The sequence below is a fragment of the Bufo gargarizans genome, chromosome 7, assembly GCF_014858855.1.
Source record: "Bufo gargarizans isolate SCDJY-AF-19 chromosome 7, ASM1485885v1, whole genome shotgun sequence".
Classification (NCBI taxonomy): domain Eukaryota; kingdom Metazoa; phylum Chordata; class Amphibia; order Anura; family Bufonidae; genus Bufo; species Bufo gargarizans.
Genome location: NC_058086.1, coordinates 198,834,311 through 198,859,533, shown reverse-complemented (window position 1 = coordinate 198,859,533; position 25,223 = coordinate 198,834,311). Strand labels below are relative to the sequence as shown.

At 42.2% G+C, this 25,223-nt stretch overlaps 1 protein-coding gene across 5 annotated transcripts in view; it reads left to right on the top strand.

Annotated features, from left to right (window-relative positions):
* Positions 1-25,223, top strand: part of MLLT3 (MLLT3 super elongation complex subunit) — a 238,592-nt gene that overhangs the window by 108,690 nt on the left and 104,679 nt on the right. For all 5 annotated transcript variants that reach the window (XM_044300983.1, XM_044300982.1, XM_044300981.1 and 2 more), the window contains 3 exons: positions 254-397; positions 15,795-15,917; positions 19,151-19,753. In XM_044300983.1, coding sequence (XP_044156918.1) covers positions 254-397; positions 15,795-15,917; positions 19,151-19,753 — 870 coding nt within the window. The remainder of the gene's footprint in view (positions 1-253; positions 398-15,794; positions 15,918-19,150; positions 19,754-25,223) is intronic.

The window sequence follows — 25,223 nt, the reverse complement described above, 5'->3', positions numbered from 1 at the left end:
TTTCATTTTTTCACAGCTCCTTTGGAAAATGAAAGAAGGAATCTGATTGGTTGCAATGGGAAACTAAACAGTTGCCCATACTTTACACCAGTTTGATAAATCTCCCCCACAGACTTGTATTCGGGATGAAGAAATGTTTGTGTGGGATGTATAGACTGGTGGGAACTAGAGGTATAGTTTCTATTTGGCAGATAGATTACAAAAACTGTCATTTTTACTGACTTCATTAATGGGCATTTTTCTTCTTTCACAGGAAGAGCCTAAGAAAGTTCGTTTTGATTATGATCTTTTTCTGCACCTTGAAGGCCACCCCCCTGTAAACCATCTACGCTGTGAAAAGCTTACCTTTAACAACCCCACTGAAGAGTTTAGGAGGAAACTTCTTAAAGCCGGAGGGGTGAGTCTAGAAAGGTGGACATGGTCAAATGTGACTTCCCGATGGAGGATTCAGTGACAGCTTTTTTGAGTGTGTGTGTGTGTTTTGATAACTATATTATTCCATTACACTTTGGCACCTTTTCTGGATTTTTTTATTTTCATTTTTTTCCATACAGTGTCATACATGTGGCCTGAATACAGAAACTTTTAGCTGGCTTTGAAATCTCCAGCGCTGCTGAGGATGTGACTAATTTAGGTGCATCCTCTGGCAGTCCAGCTCGGAGCTGCTATAGATTTCTGTTTTCAGCTGACATCTGCCAGTTCTCACCAAGCAATCTACTGGGGTGGCACCTTAGACATATGTTCACAGGTGGTGCTTTGCCATAGGTGTCCATAAAGTCAGTGCAAAAATAGAAGAAAAAGCAGCAGGCATTTACCCGTTATACAAACTCGCTGTCCTTTATTATAATGTTTAAAATGCCCTTACAGGTCAGGTATGCGGGTAACATGTCACAGATTTCTGATTTCATTTGCTCCTCACCGGCAGAAAAGAACATAAATGTGGGTGACCTGCTGGCCCCACTGACCATGCTCCCCTTTCAGAAAGTGGCGAGGGCAATGCAAAAACGCCAAATGCAAGGTTTGTCCCTTATTATTATTTTTCAATCAAAAAGGGGTACAGGGAGATGATAAATCTTGCACCACATTCATTAATCTTTTTGGACACTTCTAGGCGCTTTTTCTGCCTCGCCCGACAACAGGGGTGTAGCGATGGTATGTGGCTTTGCTAAAAAGGGTATTTATTTAAAATTCAACATTTGTGCCAAATTTCTGACACTTTTTTTTGGGACATTCCCCATGCCAGCAAATACATGTAGTTGGTGACAGATTTACATTAAAAAAAAAAAAACTTTCCATCCTTCCTTTCATCTGATATGAAGGTACCATAGAGTGGGGACAAAAATAGGCATTTCTGTGGTGGTGTCGGCCGGGTGTATTGCGGACATCTGAATGGAGCCTTACCTTCCTAATACAGTGAAAACTTTATCTAGAACAGATTTTCTCTGACATAATTTCAGTCTGCAATATTTATGGATATTCTGGCCATTTCCCGTGAGACAACCAACCCTCTAAATAGAAGATTGTGAATAAAATTTTGGTTTCTTATATCTGTCAGAACTCTATTTTTAGTTTCAAAACTTTGTACATAGTTATATAAAAAATATTTAATATTTTTAGTCATTCTGCAATCACCCCTAGATGGAGTTTAGGAGCTTCATAGTGTTTACTTGTTAGACAGTATACAGTAAGAGTCTAGGCTCCCTCTAGTGGTTGCTGCAGACAGCCAGCATGTTGTCTTTTAAATCCAAGTTTATGTGTTAGATTTAGAGCTTGGTATAAAAAACCGAGCTCTGGCCACTGTAAGAAAATTATATAGTAGCACATGATTGCTATTGCTAACAATAAATAACATAATGATGAAAAGTACACATTCACCTTCATGGCACAATACATACAGTATATATTTGTCTGACTTTGGTAGGAAATACCGTACATATAATGGCTACTATAAAGGAAAATTACACTAAAGCAATCTCTACGTCTACTAGTATCACTGTTACCTGATGTAATATATCAGTTTTTTCTTATCTCTGCTATTTACTATCATTTCCCACTGAAATGCTTGTTTGTACCCCTTAAGAACCACCCCTTATGTTGTCCCTATTTTAAAGGGAGCAGCGCACTTCTGTGAGCAGTCTAGGGCTACATGCACACGTTCAGGATTCATGTGCGGAGAATCCGCACTGAAATCCGTAGGTGTTCGCAGGCAAATCTGTGTGGTCAATCCGCATTAATTGGTGCGGATTTGCATGCGGATTCGGTGCAGATTTTCTGCATGCGGATTTCACTAAGTGAATGAAGAAAATCCGGTCAGGGAAAACAAAATAAATTGACATGCTGCGGATTTTAAAATCCGCACCACAGATCAAAATCCGCGCGGAAAAAATCTGCATCATGTGCATTGAGAATTTCAAATTCTCATAGAATACAATGTACATGACCTACGGTGCGGATTTTCCGCACGCAATCCTGATCGTGTGCATGTAGCCTTACTGTCCGAATGAACTGTAACGAACCGCTCCAGTTTTTAGAGCAGTCATTTGCTCCTCAGCTAGGATCGGAGGTAGTTCCAATTCCAGTTGTTAACCCTTTGATCACCCTAGTCTGTGACCACAGCATTGGGTCCCAGTGATCTGATCTGGGTGGGTAAGACCTCTGCAGTCAGCCCTGGGGAATTAGAAAGGACCCGCACGACTGTGAATTCAGTAATCCTGCTTTCCGTCCTTCCTTACTACAGTGTGTACCATAGAGACACAGAGCATAATGTGTTAGCATGCAGGAGTATGCTAATACATTATAAGTAGAGATGAGCGAATCGACTTCGGATGAAACATCAGAAGTCACTTCGCATAAAACAATACTGTACGGAGCGCGCACTTTATGCAGTATTGGAATGTATTGGCTCAGATGAGCCGAAGTTATTCGTTCACGAAGTCTCGCGTGACTTCGCGTAATAACTTCATAGATAATTTTCACTGTTATAAACCATTTCCCGAACTCTGGTTTGGTTCCACGGAACCACTTTGAATGGAAATGTTTTTTTTTTTTTTACAGTAAAAATTAATCTATGAAGTTATTACGCAAAGTCACACGAGACTTCGCAAAGTAATAGCTTAAGCTTATCTGAGCAAAAAGCCTCTTAAGCCTCATGCACACGGCCGTTGTTTTGGTCCGCATCCGAGCCGCAGTTTTGGCGGCTCGGATGCGGACCCATTTACTTTAATGGGGCCGAAAAAGATGTGGACAGCACTCAGTGTGCTGTCCGCATCCGTGGCTCGTTCCGTGGTCTGCAAAAAAAAATTATAACCAGGACAGGTTATAATTTTTTTTGCAGACCACGGAACGAGCCACGGATGCGGACAGCACGCTTTGCGGACAAGAATAGGCAGTTATATTAAAGGCTGTCCATGCCGTTCCGCAAATTATGGAACGGGCACGGACGCCATCCGTGTTTTGCGGATCCGCGATTTGCGGACCGCAAAACACACAATGGTTGTGTGCATGTGGCCTAATACTGTACGGAGCGCTCGCTCCGTACAGTATTGGACCAAAGTTTTATGCAAATCGACTTCAGATGTTTCATCCGAAGTCGATTTGCTCATCTCTAATTATAAGCATAAAATAATTTTGTAAAACAGCAATTCCTCAATTGGATTTTTTTAACATTGTTATAAAAATGTAATGAAAAAAAGCTTGCAAAAAATAAGCAAATTTTTTTACATAAAGTACATTGTATTGCACATACTTGGTTATCCGCTCAACTGAAATAACTTGATCAACTCATTTAAAAATGTATTCAGTTTGAAATATATACAGTGTAAACAATAAGGTAAAAAATAAAATGTCAAAATCCAGGGGCTTAGCTAAAGGCTCATGGGCCCTGGTGCAAGAGTTCAGCTTGGTCCCACCTTCCCTCAGTGCTTTGTGGCCAGGGCCAGGGGAACCCATAGCCTTCGGGCTGCCTTAGGCAAACATTAAAACGGCACCTCTCCCCCATGCCAAATTCTTGACCTAACCCCTTCTCTCCAGCCAGAGGTGTAATTTGACCAGCATGCACTTTCTATAATACCGGTGTCTTCTTATGCGGCACAAGGGTCTTTGGGCCCCTTTTAGGCTCTTGGGCCCGGTAGCGACTGCTACCTCTGACCCCCTATAGCTACGCCCCTGTCAAAATCGATTTTTCCCCTCACCCATGACTGCACCCCATGCGACCAGGGACCTCCCATCCGGGACAGGAAACCTGAGAAGATAAAAGGTTCACACCCCCACCAAGCACTAGTTCAGGTTTCCTGTCCTCCGGATAGGAAGTCCCTGGGAAGCTCCTATTCTGGTTCTCACTGGCAGCTGGGGGGGGGGGGGCCCAGGCTCTGATCCAGTGGGTGGCCTCCCCCAGGTGGCTGACGGCTCTCCAGGGCTGCTACCTCCAGTCTGGTTTTCTCCCCCACATCCCGGCGCTGAGCCGAGGGAGCCGCTGTGGCCGTGTTCAGGCGGCTTCCCTTCCTTGCTTCTGGCTTGCCCAGCTTCCTGTCGGCGTTGGAGGGGGCGGGGCTTGACTCGGAAGTAGGAAAAGCGCCGGAGTGTGCCCAGGCGCGTCTTTTAAAATATAAATGGGGCAAGGGGGGGGGAATCCAGCCAGCTGATGTGGCACACAGTGTGGTGCTGAAGAGGCTCGTTTTCTTCAGCAAGATGTCAGAGCCGGTAGATGGACGCGCCGAACCCCTGGAACCCTCAAGGCCCGCTAGTCCGGTACCAGTCCTGAGGAGTGGGGGCAAAAGATCATTGGTGAGATGTATCTTTTTCTTTATTAATGGGGTGTTATTTGCTTGGTTTGTTTAGGTGGCAAAGACCCCCAAAAAAGCGACCTAAAAAACGAAGCATAAGGAGTGTGCAGGATGTAAAGTCCCCCTGGCATCCTCCTATTCTAAGCCGTTATGTACCCTATGTATTGATAAATTGGTGGCGGAGGAATCCCAAAGCCTCTCCAAAAATATGAGGTCCTTAATAAGATCTGAGGTCAAAGCCTCCTTAAAACCCTTAAGTAAGAGCCGCCCTAGGTCTCCGGAAAAATCTCCGGATGTTAGGGATTCGGATATAGACCGTTCTGACGTAGAGGAAAGAGAAGCAGGCCAGTTACTCTCTAATGACGCCACATCGTCAGCGGAGGAGGAAGCGGGGGATTCCTATTTTTCACCCGAAGATACCCAAAATCTCCTTAAAGTGGTCAGAGCAACCATGCAACTGGAAGAGGTGAAACAGGCTAAGTCTACAGCAGATATTGCCTTTCAGGGATTAGGTCCCAGGAAGCAGAGGGTTTTCACCATTCACGAGAATGTTCAGGCATTGATTAAAAAGGAATGGAAAAATCCTGATAGGAAGTTTTTTTTATTCCAAGCTCAGTTAAAAGAAAATATCCCTTTGACGAGAAAGTAGCAGCTTGTTGGGACAAGGCCCCTACAGTAGACGCTCCGGTGGCAAAGATCGCCAAGAAGTCTGCTCTACTGTTTGATGACCTGGGTAGCCTGTCTGATCCTCTTCTCTTGACAAAAAAGCGGATCAGGGCTCAAAGGCTAGATTGTGCTCCATCCCCTGTGAGGGTGACAGGCTTTTTGGGTCGTCCCTTGACGACATACTTGAAAAGGCCTCAGACAAGAAAAAGAGTTTTCCAGCTCCCCAACGCCCCCTTTTTTTTTCGTAGGTACCAAAATAAACAACAAAAGGGTAGGCAGTATGACAGAAGGGAAAAGGACAAATTTCCTAAGAAATCCGGAGGTTTCCTTTTTAAACCCCAAGATCAAAGACCTAAGGATAAGCAATGACGCCGAACCCCAGGTAGGGGGAAGATTATCTCTCTTTCTCCCAGTCCTGGAAGACGATAACCAAAAACGTCTGGATCCTGGGAGGGATTGGAGAGGGGTTCCGGCTAGAGTTTCTGACCCGTCCCCAGGATTCGTTCATACAGACAGATTACCCCAAGGATCAAATCAAGAGACAAGCCTTAGAGTCATAAGTGTTGCTTCTTCTACGGAAAGGGGTGGTTGTCCCAGTTCCACAGGCAGAGAGGGGCGGGGGTTTTTACTCCCCCCTTTTTTTTTTGTAACAGTTACAAGAAGTTTTGCATGGAGACCATAAGATCAGCCATAGATCTCCTATCAAGAAATTGCTGGATGGCGACTCTGGACTTAGAGGACGCATACTACCATGTGCCAATTCATGTGTCCTCCCAAAAATATTTGAGGACAGCAGTCTGGGTTCAGGGAGAATGTCTACACCTGCAATACAGAGCCCTACCCTTTGGGGTTTCACAAGCCCCCAGAATCTTCACAAAAGTGATTGCGGAGGTGGCCTCCTTCCTAAGATTGTCAGGGGTTCCGTTGCTGCCATATTTAGACGACTTCCTGTTTATTTCCCAGACCAAAGATGGATTGATTCAAAACATCAGGGTTTCCTGCGCCCTGTTAAAGAGCCTGGGCTGGAAAATAAATTGGAAAAAGTCTTGCCTGACACCATCTCAGACTGGTGTATTTTTAGGCATCCTTTTAGACTCCCGAGTAGAGAAAACCTTCCTCCCGTCCGCCAAGATAATCTCCATCAGGGAGCATGTTTGGGATCTTTTCAGGTCCTACCTCTGCTCGTTCAGAAGGGCAATGGCAGTACTGGGCCACCTGACAGCAACTTTTCCGGCGGTCCTATATGCGCAGGCCCACACAAGGAAGCTACAGTCATGCATCCTGCACCAATGGGACGGCTGCAAACAGTCGTTAGACCGACCTTTCCATTTATCCGCAGAGGCGAGAGTGTCTCTTCTTTGGTGGACTGTGGCAGAGAATCTCTCAGCAGGGGTACCATGGTCTTTTCAGGATCCGATAATAACGACGGATGCCAGCCCGTGGGGATGGGGGGGCTCACTCGGAGAACAAAGGTTGGCAAGGGAGGTGGGATTTGAATACCAGAAGAGCCACCTCGAACTTCAAAGAGCTAAAAGCAGTAGAAATGGCATTAAAAGCGATAGTTCCGGACATATCCTTCAAGAAGATAATTCTATACTCTGACAATTTGACAACAGTGGCATACATCAACCATCAAGGCGGAACAAGAGTACCTTCTCTGGCAACACTCTGTCACCAGATCTTTCAGCTAGCAGAACAGAAACATCTATCCCTGTCGCCAGTCCACATAAAGGGGGAAGGAGAACATAGTAGCCGATTATCTGAGTCGCACCCAGCTAAAACAGGGAGACTGGTGTCTAAACCCAGAGGTTTTCTCCCAGTTAACGCAAAAATTCGGCCTCCCACGATCGACCTATTTGCCTCCAGGAAGAACAGGAAAGTGGAAAGATTCTTCTCCCTTAATCGTTTGGACGATCCAACAGCTTTAGACGGATTGGCACAGAACGGGTCTCATGAGGAGGGTTGCGCCTTCCCTCCTTTTTCCCTAATTCCGCAGGTCCTGAAGAAAGTCCAGAGGGAGAAGGCGACAATTACCCTTGTTGCCCCAGTATGGCCGAAAAGGTCCTGATACTCCTGCCTCCTAGACCTAGCGATAGCCCCCCCTTGGATTTATCCTCCCCGGGAGGATCTATTGTATCAAGACCCGATCCTGCATCCCAATCCATAAATCTTGCACCTGGCAGTGTGGAGACTGAGAGAGGGGATTTGGTTAGGTATGGGTCTGTCCCAATCAGTAGTGACCACCATTCTGGGAAGTAGAAAAGCTACTACAGCTAGGAAATATAATAAGATCTAGAAGGTCTTCGCCTCCTTTTTAGGGATCAATCCTGACCCCTTCTCTCCTCCAAATGTCTCTAGGGTCCTAGACTTTTTACAAGCTGGCCTGGATAAGGGGCTTAGGGCTTCCACCCTGAGAGTACATGTGGCAGCTTTAAGTTACTTTTTTGATATGCAGCTGGCCCTTCATCCTTGGGTTAAAAGGTTTCTGTCAGCAGCCTCCAGGATCCGCCCTTCGATAAGACCTTTGTCCCCTCCTTGGGACCTAAACACAGTCTTGACGGCCCTGTCACAAAAACCTTTTGAGCCCCTGTCAGACATCCCCATAGATATGCTCTCCTTTAAGATGTCCTTTTTACTGGCCATTACTTCAGCTAGGAGGATTTCAGAGATTCAAGCCTTCTCGGCTTTTCCTCCTTATACCCAGATCTTAGACGACAGTTATTATTAGGCCTCTCCCGTCCTTCCAGCCAAAGGTGGTTACGGACTTCCACAGAAGTCAGGATGTTGTCCTTCCATCCTTTTGCTCAAATCCCTCTAATGATTTAGAAAGGGAGTATCGTTGCCTGGACGTCAAAAGGTGTTTGCTTGCTTATTTGGAGTCTACCTCTGCCTGGAGGTTGGAAGAAAACCTCCTTATTCAGTTTTGGGGTAGAAATAAGGGGCGGAAAGTGTCCACGGCAGTCATTGCTAGATGGGTAAAAAGGGCCATTTCCGAAGCCTATTTAGCACAGGGTCTCTCGCCCCCTTCAGGGTTTGGAGCTCACTCCACCCGAGCGGATGCCTCTCTGGCTCAAATTTCTAGAGCAGCAACTTGGAGCTCTCAACATACCTTTTTAAAGCATTACAGGCTCCAACTTCACGTGGATTCCGCCTTTGGTAGGAAGGTGCTTCAGGCGGTTGTCCCCCCCCTAGTTTCCTCATTAATAGTCTATCTCGCATGGGGTGCCGTCATGGGTGAGGGGAAAACAACATTGCTTACCGGTAATTGTTTTTCTCGATACCCATGACGGCACCCCCAAAAAAAACAACTTTATAGGCGTTATAGTTACCTTAATAGGTTATATGCGGAGTAGCCTGCTACTTCTTTATAAGTTTCTGAGAGAATCTCTCTTGAGTTTAGAAGAGATATAATGTACCGTATTGGATCTCTCTCTCTCTCTCTTTGTTACGTGTATTCACCTCCGGAGTACTGTTTATTACCATCACTGGTGCTTGGTGGGGGTGTGAACCTTTTATCTTCTAAGGTTTCCTGTCCCGGATGGGAGGTCCCTGGTCGCATAGGGTGCCGTCATGGGTATCGAGAAAAACAATTAGCGAAAAGCGAAAAAAGTATATAAATTACAAAGTTATTTATATGTATCCTTAAACTGTACCAAAAAATTCAATTTCTCCCACGTAAAACTAGACCTTGTCAATGAAAAATAAAAAAGTTACAGCTGATCAGACATGGAGAGGAAAAATGAAAAAATTGCTTGTCATTAAGGGTTTTATGTCTACAGCCAACATCCCTGTCAGATTTTATTATGTAGGATGAATCTTGCTCCTAGGTGAGATTATCAGCAATATGGCCAGAAATTGAGGTCTACCTTGTATAACAGTTGTATGTGTTCTACCAGTCAATGTATAAAGCACATGGAAGAGTATACCAGTAATAATCAAATCCTTTTAATTCCGGTATAAATGATATAACCATTGTAAATGAGAGATGGCTGCAGGAGAGCAATGCTCATATTGAAATGTCGCCAAGGGCCTTATTGACATGCCATAAACCGGCTCTTAGTGCAATATCCAGAGATAAGCTAAGTGTATGCTATTTGTAAAGGGACAGGTGCGCAAACACAAGGTGCCTTTCCAGAAAACATCCCATACAAAGTGCACAGCTTTTTCCACCAGTCTTTTAAGGTTAATGTTTCCTCCGCAAAGGAAATGAGCTGCTACGTGCTTTACATAATGGGTCACCTTGTTATATGTGCTGATGAAACTGAGCATTTAATGGGAAGGAAAGATTAATTGAAGCATATTAAGGGACTCTGGGACTTACTGAAAGATTGACCTATTGCAAATCACCGCTGGGCTGTAAAATAGAATAGAATGCAATCTGTAAAGAAGTGCCATTAAATCGTACATCATCCCTTTAAGGCTCCTTTCACACTAGCGTTCGCTGGTCCGCTCGTGAGCTCCGTTTGAAGGAGCTCACGAGCGGACCCGAACGCAGCCGTCCAGCCCTGATGCAGTCTGAATGGAGCGGATCCGCTCAGACTGCATCAGTCTGGCGGCGTTCAGCCTCCGCTCCGCTCGCCTCCGCACTGACAGGCGGACAGCTGAACGCTGCTTGCAGCGTTCGGGTGTCCGCCTGGCCGTGCGGAGGCGTGCGGATCCGTCCAGACTTACAATGTAAGTCAATGGGGACGGATCCGTTTGAAGATGCCACAATATGGCTCAATCTTCAGGCGGATCCGTCCCCCATTGACTTTACATTGAAAGTCTGGACGGATCCGTCCGAGGCTATTTTCACACTTAGCCTTTTTTTTGCTAATATAATGCAGACGGATCCGTTCTGAACGGAGCCTCCGTCTGCATTATTACGATCGGATCCGTTCAGAACGGATCCGATCGAACGCTAGTGTGAAAGTAGCCTTAGAGTATGTTGATTTCTTTATCATTTATGCACAGCCAGTCTATATTACAGGTTGACAAATGTGGCAGGTCTTGCCTATAAAGTAGTATATTTCCTAATAATTACTATCCTATTTAGGGATATATAGAAATTGTCAGCCCGTCTGTTTTATGTTTGCTCTTCTACCCCCTTACATTTTAAGTCTTGGTGAAAATGAACTCACATAAGCTGACAGAAATCAGGGCTATGAGGGCGGAATAGCGTTCTGGTGATAAATGGCGTGCAGGGAGAAAATGAATCTTATTTTAATTAAACAGAAGTCACTGCAGCAATAAGCAGAAGGCATGTTAATGTTACGTACAGTTTCTCTGATCACTTGTGCGTGTCATTTATAGAAAACAAACACGTATATTGGATTTCTCCATCTATGGCTGATAAATGCTAGGCTCCTATAGAAATGGAGGTAAAAGGACATTGTTCATGTTATGCTGCCTTTGTGTGTAGAGTATCTATTGGATACAGCATGTTGGGCTGAACTAGTGTGTTCAAGCATAGTTTTACCATTATTACTATCTACATAACGAAAACATAATTCTAGGAAAAATAGTTTAGTTTGCAATTTGATAAATAGTTTTGGACGTTTATGCATATTTATAGGTATTCTCTTTGGTTAGGTATATATACGGTATATATTTTAATAGTAACTGTTGCCCAACCATGGTGTGTTAGTGTATCCCAATAATGAAATAGGACTCCGTCCAGTTAAATAATTTTGTTAATAAAGCAGAGAATGTGTGCTATGGATATTTTTGAAAGCTATTCCAGGATTTACATATCGATGGCCTAACCACAGAATAAGAAATCAAGATCAGATGAGAAGAAGCCCAACACCCTGCACCCCCACCGATCCCCTGTTTAGTTGTAGCTACACATCTCCACTTCAAGGTGTAGTGAATGGAGCTTGTAACTGCTGTGCTGCTCCCATTTATTCAAGTAGCAGCAGCAGTGCTGCATTTACCAGCTCCATCCACTACATAATGAACAGAGATGAGTCATGTCGGCGCCAACTACAGCTCCCATTAATTTGAATAGGTTAACTGCAGTGATTCTGGGTCAGTTGAAAGTACTAGTTCCATGCTGCAAGGGACAGCTGATTGGCCGACTCCCACCGAATGAATATTGATAACCAATCCTCAGTGCATTGATGGCCAGCTTGATTGCAACTTTTTAAATCTCAAAGTAACCACTTAAATTTGTAAAACCAATTTATATCAGATCCCCACCTAGGAGATTGTTCATTTCTTTTCTTTTTTCTTATTTTAAGCTACATCACAAGGAAGACATTTAACAACACCATGTTGTATATCATTTCAGAGGATATGACTGGTGTGGTCAACAGTTCGCCAAAATAGACAGTAGCTAAGAGAAATTGAACAGAGCATCACAAATTTCTTTCTAGAAAAATGTGATGGTCTTGACCACCAGACCATACTGATACAATCTGATGTGTTTCTAGAAGGCTGGTTTCACATGTACGTGTTTGGTCCAGAAAATATGCTCTGTGTGATAGCCACATTTCTTGGAACAACCACTGCTTTTCCTCCTCCCTGCACAACATGGGTCTACTGTCATGTGAGTACAGGAGAGTAGACATGTGGTCAAGCTGAAACTTATAACATGATACAACGAGTTTGGCTCAGACAATATTCAGTTAACCCAGGAAATGGTATGGTCACATGGACCATATTTCCCAGTCCACACACGCTTGTGTGAAGCTGGCCTAACATAGACATTTTTAAAAGCTATTGAATTTTGCCATGCTGTGAGTTATTGGCTCCTTGTCAGATGCATGTTTGCTGTGCCTGTACACATTTTGAGACGTTACCCTGCTCAAGAAAGCATATCAGAACATGTAGCATTTTTATCATAATGGACACATCTCTTGCTATGGGGAGCACCAAGTGAAATGGTTAATCATAGCAGTTGTGCCTCTAGCGGCCTAGAAAGGCTTGTCATGATAACAACGGCCGTCAAACAGAACATGCTCTTCCTAAAGATTCAGTGGTTCAGTGGACCGATCTGGATGGATCTGAATGTTTTGGCATTGTAGAAGAAAGTAAAAAAAAATGTGTGTGTGTGTATATATATGTGTATGTGTGTGTGTGTGTGTGTGTGTATATATATGTGTGTGTGTATATATATGTGTGTGTGTGTGTGTGTGTGTGTGTGTGTGTGTATATATGTGTATATATATATATATATATATATATAGAAGAAAAATGGCGGCACTGGCTATAAGCAAATAAGATTGGGTGCACATTCCCAGGGAATCGACTTCTTAGGGTCCATTTACACGTCCGTTGTTTCTTTCCTGATCTGTTCCGTTTTTTGCGGAACAGATCTGGACCCATTCATTTTCAATGGGTCCTGAAAAAAATCGGACAGCACAATGTCTGATTTTTTTTCAGGACTCATTGAAAATGAATGGGTACAGATCTGGTCCAGATCTGTTCCGCAAAAAACGGAACAGATCAGGAAAGAAACAACGGACGTGTGAATGGACCCTAACCCCACAAATAGATCCAGAAAATGGAAGACACTCCAGTAAGGTGAAAAAAATGTGGTTCCTTTATTCAACCATCCGGTGCAACCTTTCGGCTCTAAATGAGCCTTTTTCAAGCAGAGAAACAATGTGACCTAAAGCAGCTTTATAGGTGAATCAATTGGTGAACAAATTATAAGGACACACCCCACTGGGGGGGTGTTTACAAAGGTGTGTGAACACATCATTAAAGACACATCCCACACTGGGTGTGCTTACAAAAATGTAAGTGCAGCAATGACAAGTGAAAATGAATACAACAATACTTGATAAAACATAGAAAGAGGAACACGCATGTCCCATAATTGCATAATAAAAGTGCATAACATATTACATATTCCAAATTCCAATTGGATCTGGGGACAGACTCATCGATCAGGCACGCAAGGCTAATCGATGCGTGTGTCCCGTACCGCATGTGAATGGAGGGCGGAGCAAGGAGATGATCTCAAGGACATACCAGACATCAGCTGGAGACATATTCCATGTGGCTATTCGGCGTTGTGTGCACTCCAGTGCGCAGGCACGGCATTACACCCATCAGGGACTATTGACATCATCAGAGCTTACCAGCGTCATTACGTCATCACTTAGCGTGTTACGGCGCATGCCCAGTGTCGAGCTTATTTACCAAGCGCCATCTTGGATACTGGAGGAATGCCCTAAACCTGTGTACCAGTATATAGAAAAATATACATGCATCAAGCCTGTATAAATCTAGAGTATAGCGATCAGGACAGGTAGGGACAACATGGTAAACCAGTGTGTCCACATACCATACCCAAGTGTCCACCCTAGACACACACGGGAACCCGCAGTGTGAAATCAGGTGTATAACAAGGGTGTCATACCGCAACCTTACTCAGGAGGGCTCTCCTCTTACAGGTATACAGATGCCACAGGTGGCAAATCCAGCCAGATATAATAGAAAATCTGGGCAGCATCTCCACATGCTAATGTGACAAAATGTATATACAAATGAGTCCCAGGGTGTAAGCCGGATCCGGCAATACAAAATTTGGAAAGACAAAATAATAAAAATAATATCATAATCGCATGGCCCATAGGAATGAAACTCCTGCAAATAATGCTGCGTCCATTTCAACCACTTGCTCCTGCCCAGGAAATGCTGAGTGTGGGTGAAGTGAAGAGAAGTGATCTAAAAAAAAACAAGGAAATGTAGAAGTATATACATTAAAGAAATCTTGAAATAGATGATGGTATTCTCATAGTGTGTACACAAGATACAGAACAATAGTCCAAACGATCAGTGGAGGCAAGCCACCCCTCAAACCACCTCACCAAAGTTGAATTCAATGTTCAATCCTTTTGGCTTTAAGCTGTCCAGTCTATGGATCCAGCTCAGTTCCCTGCGCTTGAGAATCTTGGACCTGTCCCCCCCACGTCTGGGCTGGGGTATATGGTCGATTATCCAGCACTTCAAATCACTCTCTTTGTGTCTGGCCTCAGAGAAGTGTTTGGAAACCGGTAGGTCCAAACGCCTCTTCCGAATGCTCAGACGGTGGTTATTCAGCCGGGTCTTGAGGTCAGTTGTCGTTTCGCCCACATATAACAGGTTACACGGGCAAGATAACACATAGATCACATAGCTTGAGTTGCATGTGAGGTGAAACAAAATATCATGAGAGACCCCTGTGCCAGGATGCACAAACATTTTCCCTTTTCGGATGTATCTACAATTGACACATCCCAGGCAAGGAAAACATCCCAAGCCGGGTTGTGTCAAAGTAGTCTGTCTGGAGGACACCTTCGGACCTATGTCGGCTCTAACCAACTGGTCCCGTAGATTTCTAGAGCGCCGATAAGAGAAAAGTGGTGGACTCTGGAACTCTGGGATACCCTTAAAGCACGAGCCCAGGAGGTCCCAGTGTCTCCTGAGTACCTTGTTGATCTGAGGGCTTAGTTCACTGTATGTGGACACAAATGGAATTCTGTCAGTTTTCTGAGTGTTTTTACGCTGTGACAGTAATTTGCCCCGGTTTAACCCGCGAACCCTGACCATATGCTCATTCAGGAGTCGTTGCGGGTATCCCCTATCGCGAAACCTATTGGCCATGGTTTCAAGGGTCACATCAGACATATGTTCATCAGACACAATACGTTTCACCCTAAGAAACTGGGAGAACGGCAATGACTCGGCCATTCTCCTGGGGTGAGAACTATTGTAACACAAGAAGGTATTGGTATCAGTGGGCTTGACATATAACCCTGTGTGCAGCACCCCCCCACAGAGTGTGACCTTGGTATCCAAGAATTGGATGTCAGTTTGCGAATGGACGAGAGTGAATTGTAAACTGGAGTCATGGCTATTGAAAAAGTCATGGAAGCCAATCAACTCCTCCTCACTGCCAGCCCATATGAGGAAGATGTCGTCAATGTATCGCCACCACCTCAGTACATGTCTGAAGTGGTGGGATAGAAAGACGACATCCTCCTCAAAGCCCCGCATAAAAATACGTGGGGGCCACGTGGGACCCCATGGAAAAGGTTCTAGTGCAGAACCAAAACGTTGCACCACCTGGGTGAATAAAGTTCACTTGTCTTTTTCCTTGGAGTGCCGCCCATTCTTCTGGACTATACATTGGGGTAAGAAGCCTATTCCCCTGGAGACGTGCACCCTACCTTTACTAGATTGCGTACAAGTGCCGCCATTTTTCCTTGGTATATACATATATATATATATAATAAATTTTATTTTATTTTTTTTCAAGAAAGATTAGCATGTGAGGTTTTCTGTCGATGTACAGTATTTGAGAATAAAAAGAGTTCATGATTGTAACAGGAAAAATAACACTTTTTTTTATTTATTTTGTAACACCAATATTAGATCATGGTTATGTCCGAGGGGTCATCCTTTTCTTCAGGCACCAGTCTTCATCTCCCCAGCCTCCCTAGTAATTCTTTATCCTTCTCGGATGTAAAAAAGAGCAAATCATCTCATGGATCCAAGGTGAGTATTTTTCACCACGTCTACAGTATGTTCTATGTTTTGCTGAAAACTTTTATCAGAAATTTGTTGCAATGCACATTGATTTCTACTATAAGGGTTCATAACAAAAAACCAAAACATTTGCATGCTATACAGATATGTCAGAAGCTTTGATCAGCGGGTATCTGGGTACTCAGGTGCTACCAGTCGCTAGAAACAAAGGGACAGAGGTACTCAGAAAATGCTGTGTGAACGGTGTATAGATCCATAGAAAGCCTATGTATGTAAAAAAAACGCATGTCAGATTATAGCATATTCTGGGCGTCCAAGCTCTGATATCTTCCCATTTGCCCAAAGATACCATAGCTGAGATTTATGAGCGCTCTTTTTTTGTAGCAATTGGTGGTGTCTCAACACCTTTGTGCAACATGTGCATCTTTGTGCAACATGTCAGGTTTTGTGCACAAAGATGCTAGTACATATTGAAGCTGTGTGTGAATTAATAAATTGCAACTCACTTAGGTTTGAGCCCTGAGGGTAGAAAAATACTATCTAGGAACTTTAAGCTTAAAGCCCATTTACACAGGCCAACTGAGCAGGCAATTACTGGCTCCTCAAGGGAAGTGCGAGCTGCATTGCAAGCAGCAATCACCTCTGAAAACTCCTATAGGTTCATGGTTTCTGGGCAGTGGATCTATTTACACAGTACGATCTGCTGCCCAGAAACAATGATTTAGGAGACAACATCATGCTTTCACCCTATGAACAAGGGTCTGCTCATGAGGGCAGTTATGAGGAACACCCGTTCACATGAAAGTTTGTTCCTGATAATCAGCCGGATAATCATCCCTCGTAAAGGGACCTTTACGCTTTACATAGCTCATCTCTAGAAGGTGTGCAGTATAAAGAAACATCAGATTAGCTGAGTCATTGAGCAGCTTTATTTTAGATGTCTTCATAGAAAGTAGAGTTGGCATTATGTAGTTATGGCAGAGGTCCAAATACTTATTATAATAACCACTTCTGTCTTCCTTATGTACAGGATTTAGAACTAACCACAATGGCATTTTTCTGTGTACAAGAACACTTTTTATTGGAGAAAAAAGATTCACAATTGCCACAAACTATATATATATATATATATATATATATATATATATATATATATATATATATATATATATATATATATATATATATAGCAAATTCAATGATTAGGAAAGAGAATAATCTGAAATATTTCTCATATATATTCAGGTTTTCACCACATTATCTCCTTGATTTTTTTAAAATGTTTTCTCTTGTGTTCTTTTCAGTTGATGTCTATAGGATTTCTTAATATCTGGTTACGAACAAATTCATTCTTGTTTCTAAATGGCTTAACTTAAAGCTGTCTGTAAAGACCCATTTACACCTGCTGATGCACAGGCAATTATCAGGAATTAACAGTTTGCTCCCAGTAATTGCCTGACCATAGAACTGAAGGGAGAGCTGCATTTACTGTACATGCAACAACGATTGTTCCTGAACAGACTCATTGTTTGTGGTCAGCATATCCCTTATTACACAGCTGTGCTGCATAAAACATGTGATCACTGCTCATTGGGTGATTGATGGTACAGTTTATCGAGAGTAGGTGTTTGTATGAACACTCCTTCCTGATAATTGCCCTGATCCCTCTCCCAAGTAAAAGGGCCTTAACTTGTCAACCTCCTATTTGTTAGGAAATTACTAGGCTACAGTGGTAGTATATCACATTTGCTTGCGATTTACTTGTAATTGTTTCCTCTATAAAAACTAGTTTTAGTCACTGAAGATAAAGAAAAGGCAGAGTTACTAAATGTTTTTTTTTTTGTAGCTCTGTTTATACAAAAGAAGAAAAAGGAGCTGATATCTGTGGTGCTGGGGCTGTTAGCCAATTGAGTATATTACTGGATGTACTAACTGTAGATATGGTCCAAGATAAGTTAAATAGGTTAAATGTGAACAAGGCTCTGGGTCCAGATGGATTACACCCAAGAGTGCTTAAAGAGCTCAGTCCAGTCATTGCTGTGCCCCTGTTTATAATTTTAAAGATTCTCTACGTACTGGTACAGTGCCAAGTGACTGGCGCAAGGCAAATGTGGTGCCGTATTCAAAAAAGGATCTAGGTCCTCCACAGCTATTTTTAGACCAGTTAGTTTAACTTCTGTTGTGGGAAAAATGTTTGAAGGACTCTTAAGGGACCATATACAGGAGTATAATACTCTGTAAATAATATAAGTGATAACCACCATGGGTTTACCAAGCACAGAAAATGTCAGACTAACCTGATTTGTTTTTATGAGGAGGTGAGTAGAAGCCTGGACAGAGGGGCGGCTGTGGATGTAGTGTTTTTGGATTTTGCTAAGGCTTTTGTTACTGTCCCTCATAGATGTTTAAAAGGTAAAGTAAGGTCTATAGGGCTTGGAAAGTATAGTTTGTAATTGGATTAAAAACTGGCTGAAGAACTGTGTCCAGAGAGTTGTGGTCAATGATTCCTATTCAGAATGGTCCCAGGTTATAAGTGATGTACCCCAAGGTTCAGTGCTGGGTCCTCATCTGGAATATGCAGTTCAATTCTGGGCACCAGTCCATAGAAAGGCCATGTAAAAAGTACAGGAGGAGAGCGACTAAACTGATAAGGGGCATGGATGGTCTTAGTTATGAAGAAAGATTAAAAGAATTGAATTTATTTAGTCTTGATAAGAGACGTCTAAGGGGGGACATGATTAACCTGTACAAGTATATAAATGGGCCATACAAAAAATACGGTGAAAAACTGTTCCATGTCAAATGACCTCAAAAGACAAGGGGCCACTGCCTCCGACTGGAGAAGAAAAAGTTCAGTCTCCCGAAGTGTCAAAACTTCTTTATTGTTAGAACTCTGAATCTGTGGAATAGAATTCCTCAGGATGTGGTCACAGCAGGAACAGTGGACAGTTTTAAAAAGGGTTTAGATAAATTCTTAAAAGTAAATGACATTAATTCTTATGTAAATGTGTAGAAATCTGAGTCTCACTTCCTTCTGGGATTTGCGTCCCCACCTATCCCTTGGTTGAGATTGATAGTCTTACCGTATGTCTTTTTTCAACCATATTAACTATTTAACTATGTAAGTCCACTTGAGTAACTTTTAATATGGTGCTTATCAAATATTTAGTGACTTGAAAAAAGTCGGAAGCAGATTATGTATTTCTATTGTTTGAAATTAAACCTGGTTGTGTTTCTTTCAGGACCCAAGTAAACCAGTTAGCATAAACAGCAACAGCAACTCAATTAGCTTATCTAAACCACACAAATCTTCAAAGGAGCACAAGGAGAAATCATCAAAAGACTCAAAAGAACATCGAAGTGCCTTCAAAGAACCATCCAGGGAACATAATAAATCTTCCAAAGAATTGTCCAAAAAACCCAAAGAAAACAAACCACTGAAGGATGAAAAAATTGTCCCTAAAATGGCCTTTAAGGAACCCAAACCCATGTCAAAAGAGTCCAGGTGTGAGAACAATAATATTCTTGCAGTATCTAGTGGGCATCAACAGGAAAAGAAGGTTTCCAGTAAGAGGCCACCGCATATGGACTCAGAAGACCCATTAACCAGGAAAAGGAGGAAAAGCAACTCTGAATCTTCTCTTAAAGGTTTTTCTAATTCTTCACTACTCATATTGTCCTCCTCAGACAAAAAGTCTTTAAAAGACAAATCTCAGCCTAAAACGGGGAAAGTAAAAGTTGAAAGTGAAGTTGTCGATAAGAAGAAGATGTCGCTACCGCCTTTTGAAGACATTGTAGACCCAAATGATACAGATATGGAGGATAATATGTCATCCAAATCAGAGGTATTGTATGCATTATCTACTTCATTTTGCTGCAATGTATGTTGTATGCTGCTTGGATAATGAAAAATAACAATGATGCCATGACTTTGTCATGGTAATATCTTATTGATGTGGGCCAATGATGCTTACACCATGGTTGGTTTTAGCTATGTTTGTTAGCCATAAATTTGCTAGGAAGTAAACATATGCACACTGCCAAACATTCTTGCAGCCTGTATGCAATCATACCATGACCTGGTTTCTTTAGATCTGGAATCAGATATGGAAATTTCAAATGACAGAAGGTTTTTTTTCTTTCTTTTTTATGGATAAAGAATTCCATGTGGGATAAAGACTTTAGTCTGTTTTACCTCGAGCTATAGTATGAAGTCAAATTTCAGGTCACCTACTATATGTTTGTGCTGTTTGTTTAAGGAGATGAAGTTCACCTATAATATCGTGTAGAGTTGTGCAAACTTGGTTTATTGAATCATCATAGCATCACATTTTTTGCATCTCTATTTAGCTTTTTTTTTTGCTAATTTGCAGGTGTAATTCTTTTTTATTCATAATTGCCTAAAATCATACTTTTCTAACGTAAACTGCTGACCTGTTTACACTTCATTGAATAACGTGAACCTGTCAGGTCACCGTGGAGCATGTTTAATCTATTTGCAAGCAGCATGCTATAGAGTTGGGGAAGCTGAACAGATTCATAGATTGTAAAGGTTTTGGTATAAAAAACATTTGGAAGTTATTGGTTTGAAGGGTACCTTTAGATATGTCATAAGGACATGTAAGAAGTTTTGGTAAGTTGTGGTAAGGACTTATAGAAAGTATTCACCTTCTAGCCTAGCAGAGCCTATCATAACAACTGAAAAGGCACATGCACAGCTGAAATAATCATTAAACTAAAAGGGTGGTGTCACGAATATAAATTTATCCTGCTCAACAGATATCACTGTTATATCACTTTCCCCAAATACTATTTAGCAAAGCTGCCTTTTCAAAAAGTCATTAGCCTAGCATTGCACCCATTAGCAAATCTGTTGTGTTATTTAGTTGCTGTAGGTTACATCCTGCCTTGGAGCCTGGTAATTTAGGATACATAAGCGTCATTGGTGAGAACAAGGGCTGTAATTAGTATCTCATGATCTGCTGATGTAAGGACACATATCACTGCATGATGGGATGGCAGACTCATAACAAACCAGGAAGTAGGATTCAAGCATGGGGGATAAGAGAAAACTGCAATTGAGGTAAATAAAATAAAAAAGTTAAAATAAAAAATAAAAATCCAAGGCGGAATAGGAGCTAGATTGGTTGATGAACATAAACTTTAGAGTATAAAGTAATTTGTGGCACAACCCTTTAAACTCCCTATTTTCTCTGCAGCAGTCCTACTGAGTGACTTATACACATTTATACAGAACCTGTCAGTGATTTAGTATATGTATATAATATTATTACTCCGGATGTGATCCAGAAGCAAGGAGTCAATAGTAACTGTGAATTTGATGTTTCTTTTGGGTCAACCTTGTATTTTTTTTATGCTTCTGTGCTTATAGAAACTCTCTAGTCAGGACTGATACGTGGTGATATGTCAGCTGCAGGGCCACCTGAAGTGGTGCATGATACAGGGTTTTGAAGAATACCAAATAGAAGTTCCATGTTTTATGCACCGCCATACAGCAGACAGTTTTTGTTTTACTTTTATTATATTGTGTATGTATTTTTCTGGAAGAGTTCAGCTCTGGTTGTTCTAAAAGTGAGAACAATAATTGTTTTATATCATAATGTTGTTGAAGAATGAACAGCCTGGGACGGAAGTGGAGAACAATAGAGTTCACACTGTGATTAGGAAATCCTTTTTACACTTTCCCATGATATTCTACATAATTTAAGCTGTATGTAGCTTATTTGTGCCGTGGTCACAACAAAGATCACACTGTGTAGTTTGCAGTAATCTATGTATCGGTGTAAGAAAGAAAAGCTTGTGTAAAGTTGTTTATTCTGCTTGACTCTTCCAAATGAGGTAGGAGATGTGAACTCACATCTGAGCTATTAGAAAAGAATGATATGACCGTATATCTGTACAGTACATATTTTGGAACTTTTGTAGTGTTAATTCATATATGTAATTTCCCAGTTAATATATTAATGTATTATTTTTTTTGCTGATAAAAGTTACAATGTATATTCCACTGCAGAGCTGTATTCCCATGTTGACCTTCACAGCTATTCAGTGCTTCTATAATTTGGCGGTTTTTCTACATCAGATTATTGAAAATTTCAGGAGGCATATTGCCAGAGCAAAGTATACTGGAAATGTTCAGCTCTAAGAATATGTTCGATAACAGATTAGGATTACAATGACAGATGTCACTTCTATATAGGCAAGTCTACTTTCACACTGGCGTTTTGGCTTTCCGTTTGTGAGTTCCGTCAGGGCTCTCACAAGCGGTCCAAAACGGATCCCTCCTCCATTGACTTTTAATGGTGGTCAAATCTTGGCTATTTTAAAGATAATACAAACGGACGGATCCGCACAAAACGTGTGCTAGTAGCCTAACACAACATCCATCATTTGCAGTAAGTGATGGTCAGAGATTATCTACTCCTTCCTTGTACAATGACCTCTGCACAGGTCACAGAACATGTCTAAAAAACTCTCCCATAGAAGTCAGTAAATCTCCTCTAGACTATTGTGTCCATGGTGGTAAAGCATCTCTCTAAATGCTGTTAACAACAGCTCAAGCAAGATGGCCGCCTCAGTTTGCAAATTTTTTAAATTGCATTTCCTATCAGGAAACAAAAACATTAGAAAAAAATATTTGACACCATCTAGTTTTAACTGGCAGACAAAATTATAGGTGACACATTCCCTTTAAATAGTGATAAAAAAGAATTTGATTCAGAACTCAGAAATATCTTATATTTGCTGGCAATTTATTTATATGGGAGCTCACATTGGGTACCTGTCAAAAGAAATTCATGACATATTAAAAGCCTATATGTGAATATTCTATGTCCTTTTGTTTACAAAAGCACAGGTGGATGGTTTTCTGCATAAATGTTTTGAAGACACGCCATGTATTCCTGGCACTTTAATTTCTTTGGCTTTTAACATGGCAAACAGCCTTCCCTGCAGCCAGAGAGAAGCCCCCCTGTATTGACTCAGTTAGAGCATCACGCATTACACTAATCAGCGCAATGCTCTTCTGTGTGCATCTTTATCTAGGTCGATCAGTATAGCAACAGAACTGTCATACTGTTATCCTAATTCTACCAATCAACTATTATACAAACAGATAACAACTGTCCCTCACAGCAGTAGACTGACTATAGGTCCCTACACGAGATGATGTACAAGCAGATACTCGAGGATGAAGCGTTCCTTCCCAACAATCTTCTGATCGCTAGCGGAGGAGACTGGTGCATTTACATGCATCGATTTTCTCCAGCTCCCCTAGAGTACAGGGAGGAGCGATTGCTAATGTAATTGCTCTTTCCCATACAGACTCGTTGTTCCAACAAGGATTTTTTGTGCTGCACAAACGATCAAATTACCCGATGAACGAGTCCCAGTGGTAGGACCCCACTGATCTAATAGTTATCCTTTATCCTGTGGATAGAGCATAACTTTCTGTGACCAGAATACCCCTTTAAGGCTACATCCGCACATAGTGGAAATGCTGCAGATGTTGCTGAAAAGACAGGCTGGCATTAGCAGGAGGTGCTCAAACCCACATGCAGTCGTGCATATATACAGGGGAGCAAATCCTGCACTTGTGGCCCGTTGCTAATGGCGATCCCCAGCAAAATGCATACGGTGGAGGATGCCCACGGCGAACCGCAAGTACCACAATAGACATCTCACACAAGGTAGCAAGTGCGGATGTCATAATCAATATAACAATATAACAAAACAATAGCAAAGACAGGTGCACTCTGCAGTCTCACTAAACCCTCAAACTGATTTTAAAATTGAGAGATTAGTCAACATGTCCTACGGTGTAGAACATGTCTAAGCCCGGGCACCACGCCAAGGTTTCTCAAGTAGCCCGGGACCTAACACTCTCCTACTTGAGCCGTATGGGCAATACCAGGAGCCACTGGGCAAATTACAGGAGCATGAGGCCGACTCACAAACAGCTTACCAGTTACCTCCAGCATGTAGCCATGCTTGCAATGGGAGGAGGGAGGAGTCTGTGAGTCCCACTCAAGACTGGCTGATATGGCCCAGGCCTCACAGGTGCACCTAAATGTGGCCTGTGGATGGAAAACAGGCACATTTAAATTGGAGTTTATACACCTCCAGGAATCTATATATACAAACTAAGAAGACAGGGTGGCATTAGCAGGAGGTGCTCAAACCCACATGCAGTCGTGCATATATACAGGGGAGCAATTCCTGCACTTGTGGCCCGTTGCTAATGGCTATCCCCAGCAAAATGCATACGGTGGAGGATGCCCGCGGCGAACCACAAGTACCACAATAGACATCTCACACAAGGTAACAAGTGCGGATGTCATAATCAATATAACAATATAACAAAACAATAGCAAAGACAGGTGCACTCTGCTATTGTTTTGTTATATTGATTATGACATCCGCACTTGTTACCTTGTGTGAAATGTCTATTGTCTCATTCACACGACCATATGTTTTTCATCTAATCATCCATTACAGCATTACCATGACAGATGACCCTTCTCTGACCAGGTAGGGACAGGAAGAATAAATCAGATGAGCATCCAGTATGTTTTTATGGACAATGTTGGCAGATTGGTGAAAGATTGGTGAGTGCCGCTTATTCTGTTCTGGTTTGAAGATTGTTCTTATAAATTGTCTGACTTATCTACCAGTAAAATATACCAGAAATGCACCTTCTCTAAAAGAGGAGTTGAGAGGTTATTAAACAGGAAATGTGTTTAGCCTTATCCAGTAGTACTTAAGGGTACTTTTACACTAGCGTCGCTGGATTCCGGCAGGCAGTTCCGTCAGATCCGGCAATCTGTATGCAAACGGATACCATTTGTAGACGGATCCGGATGAAGATCCGTTTCACTAGTGTATTGCAATACCGGATCCGTCTCTCCAGTTGTCATCCAGAAAAACGGATCCGGTATTTATCTTTTTCACATTTTTAAAGGTCTGCACATGCGCAGACCACAAAACCAGATCAGTTTTTTTGGAACACTTAAGGCCGGATACGGCATTAATGCATTTCAATGTAAAATAATTCTTAATCCGGCATTCAGGTAAGTGTTCGGGAATTTTGGACAGAGAAAATACTGCAGCATGCTGCGGTATTTTCTCCGTCCAAAAACCGTACACTGACTGAACTGAAGACATCTTGATGCATACTGAACAGATTGCCCTCCATTCAGAATGCATTAGGATAAAACTGATCAGTTCCGGTATTGAGCCCCTAGGACGGAACTCAATGTTGGAAAAGAATAACGCTAGTGTGAAAGTACCCTTACC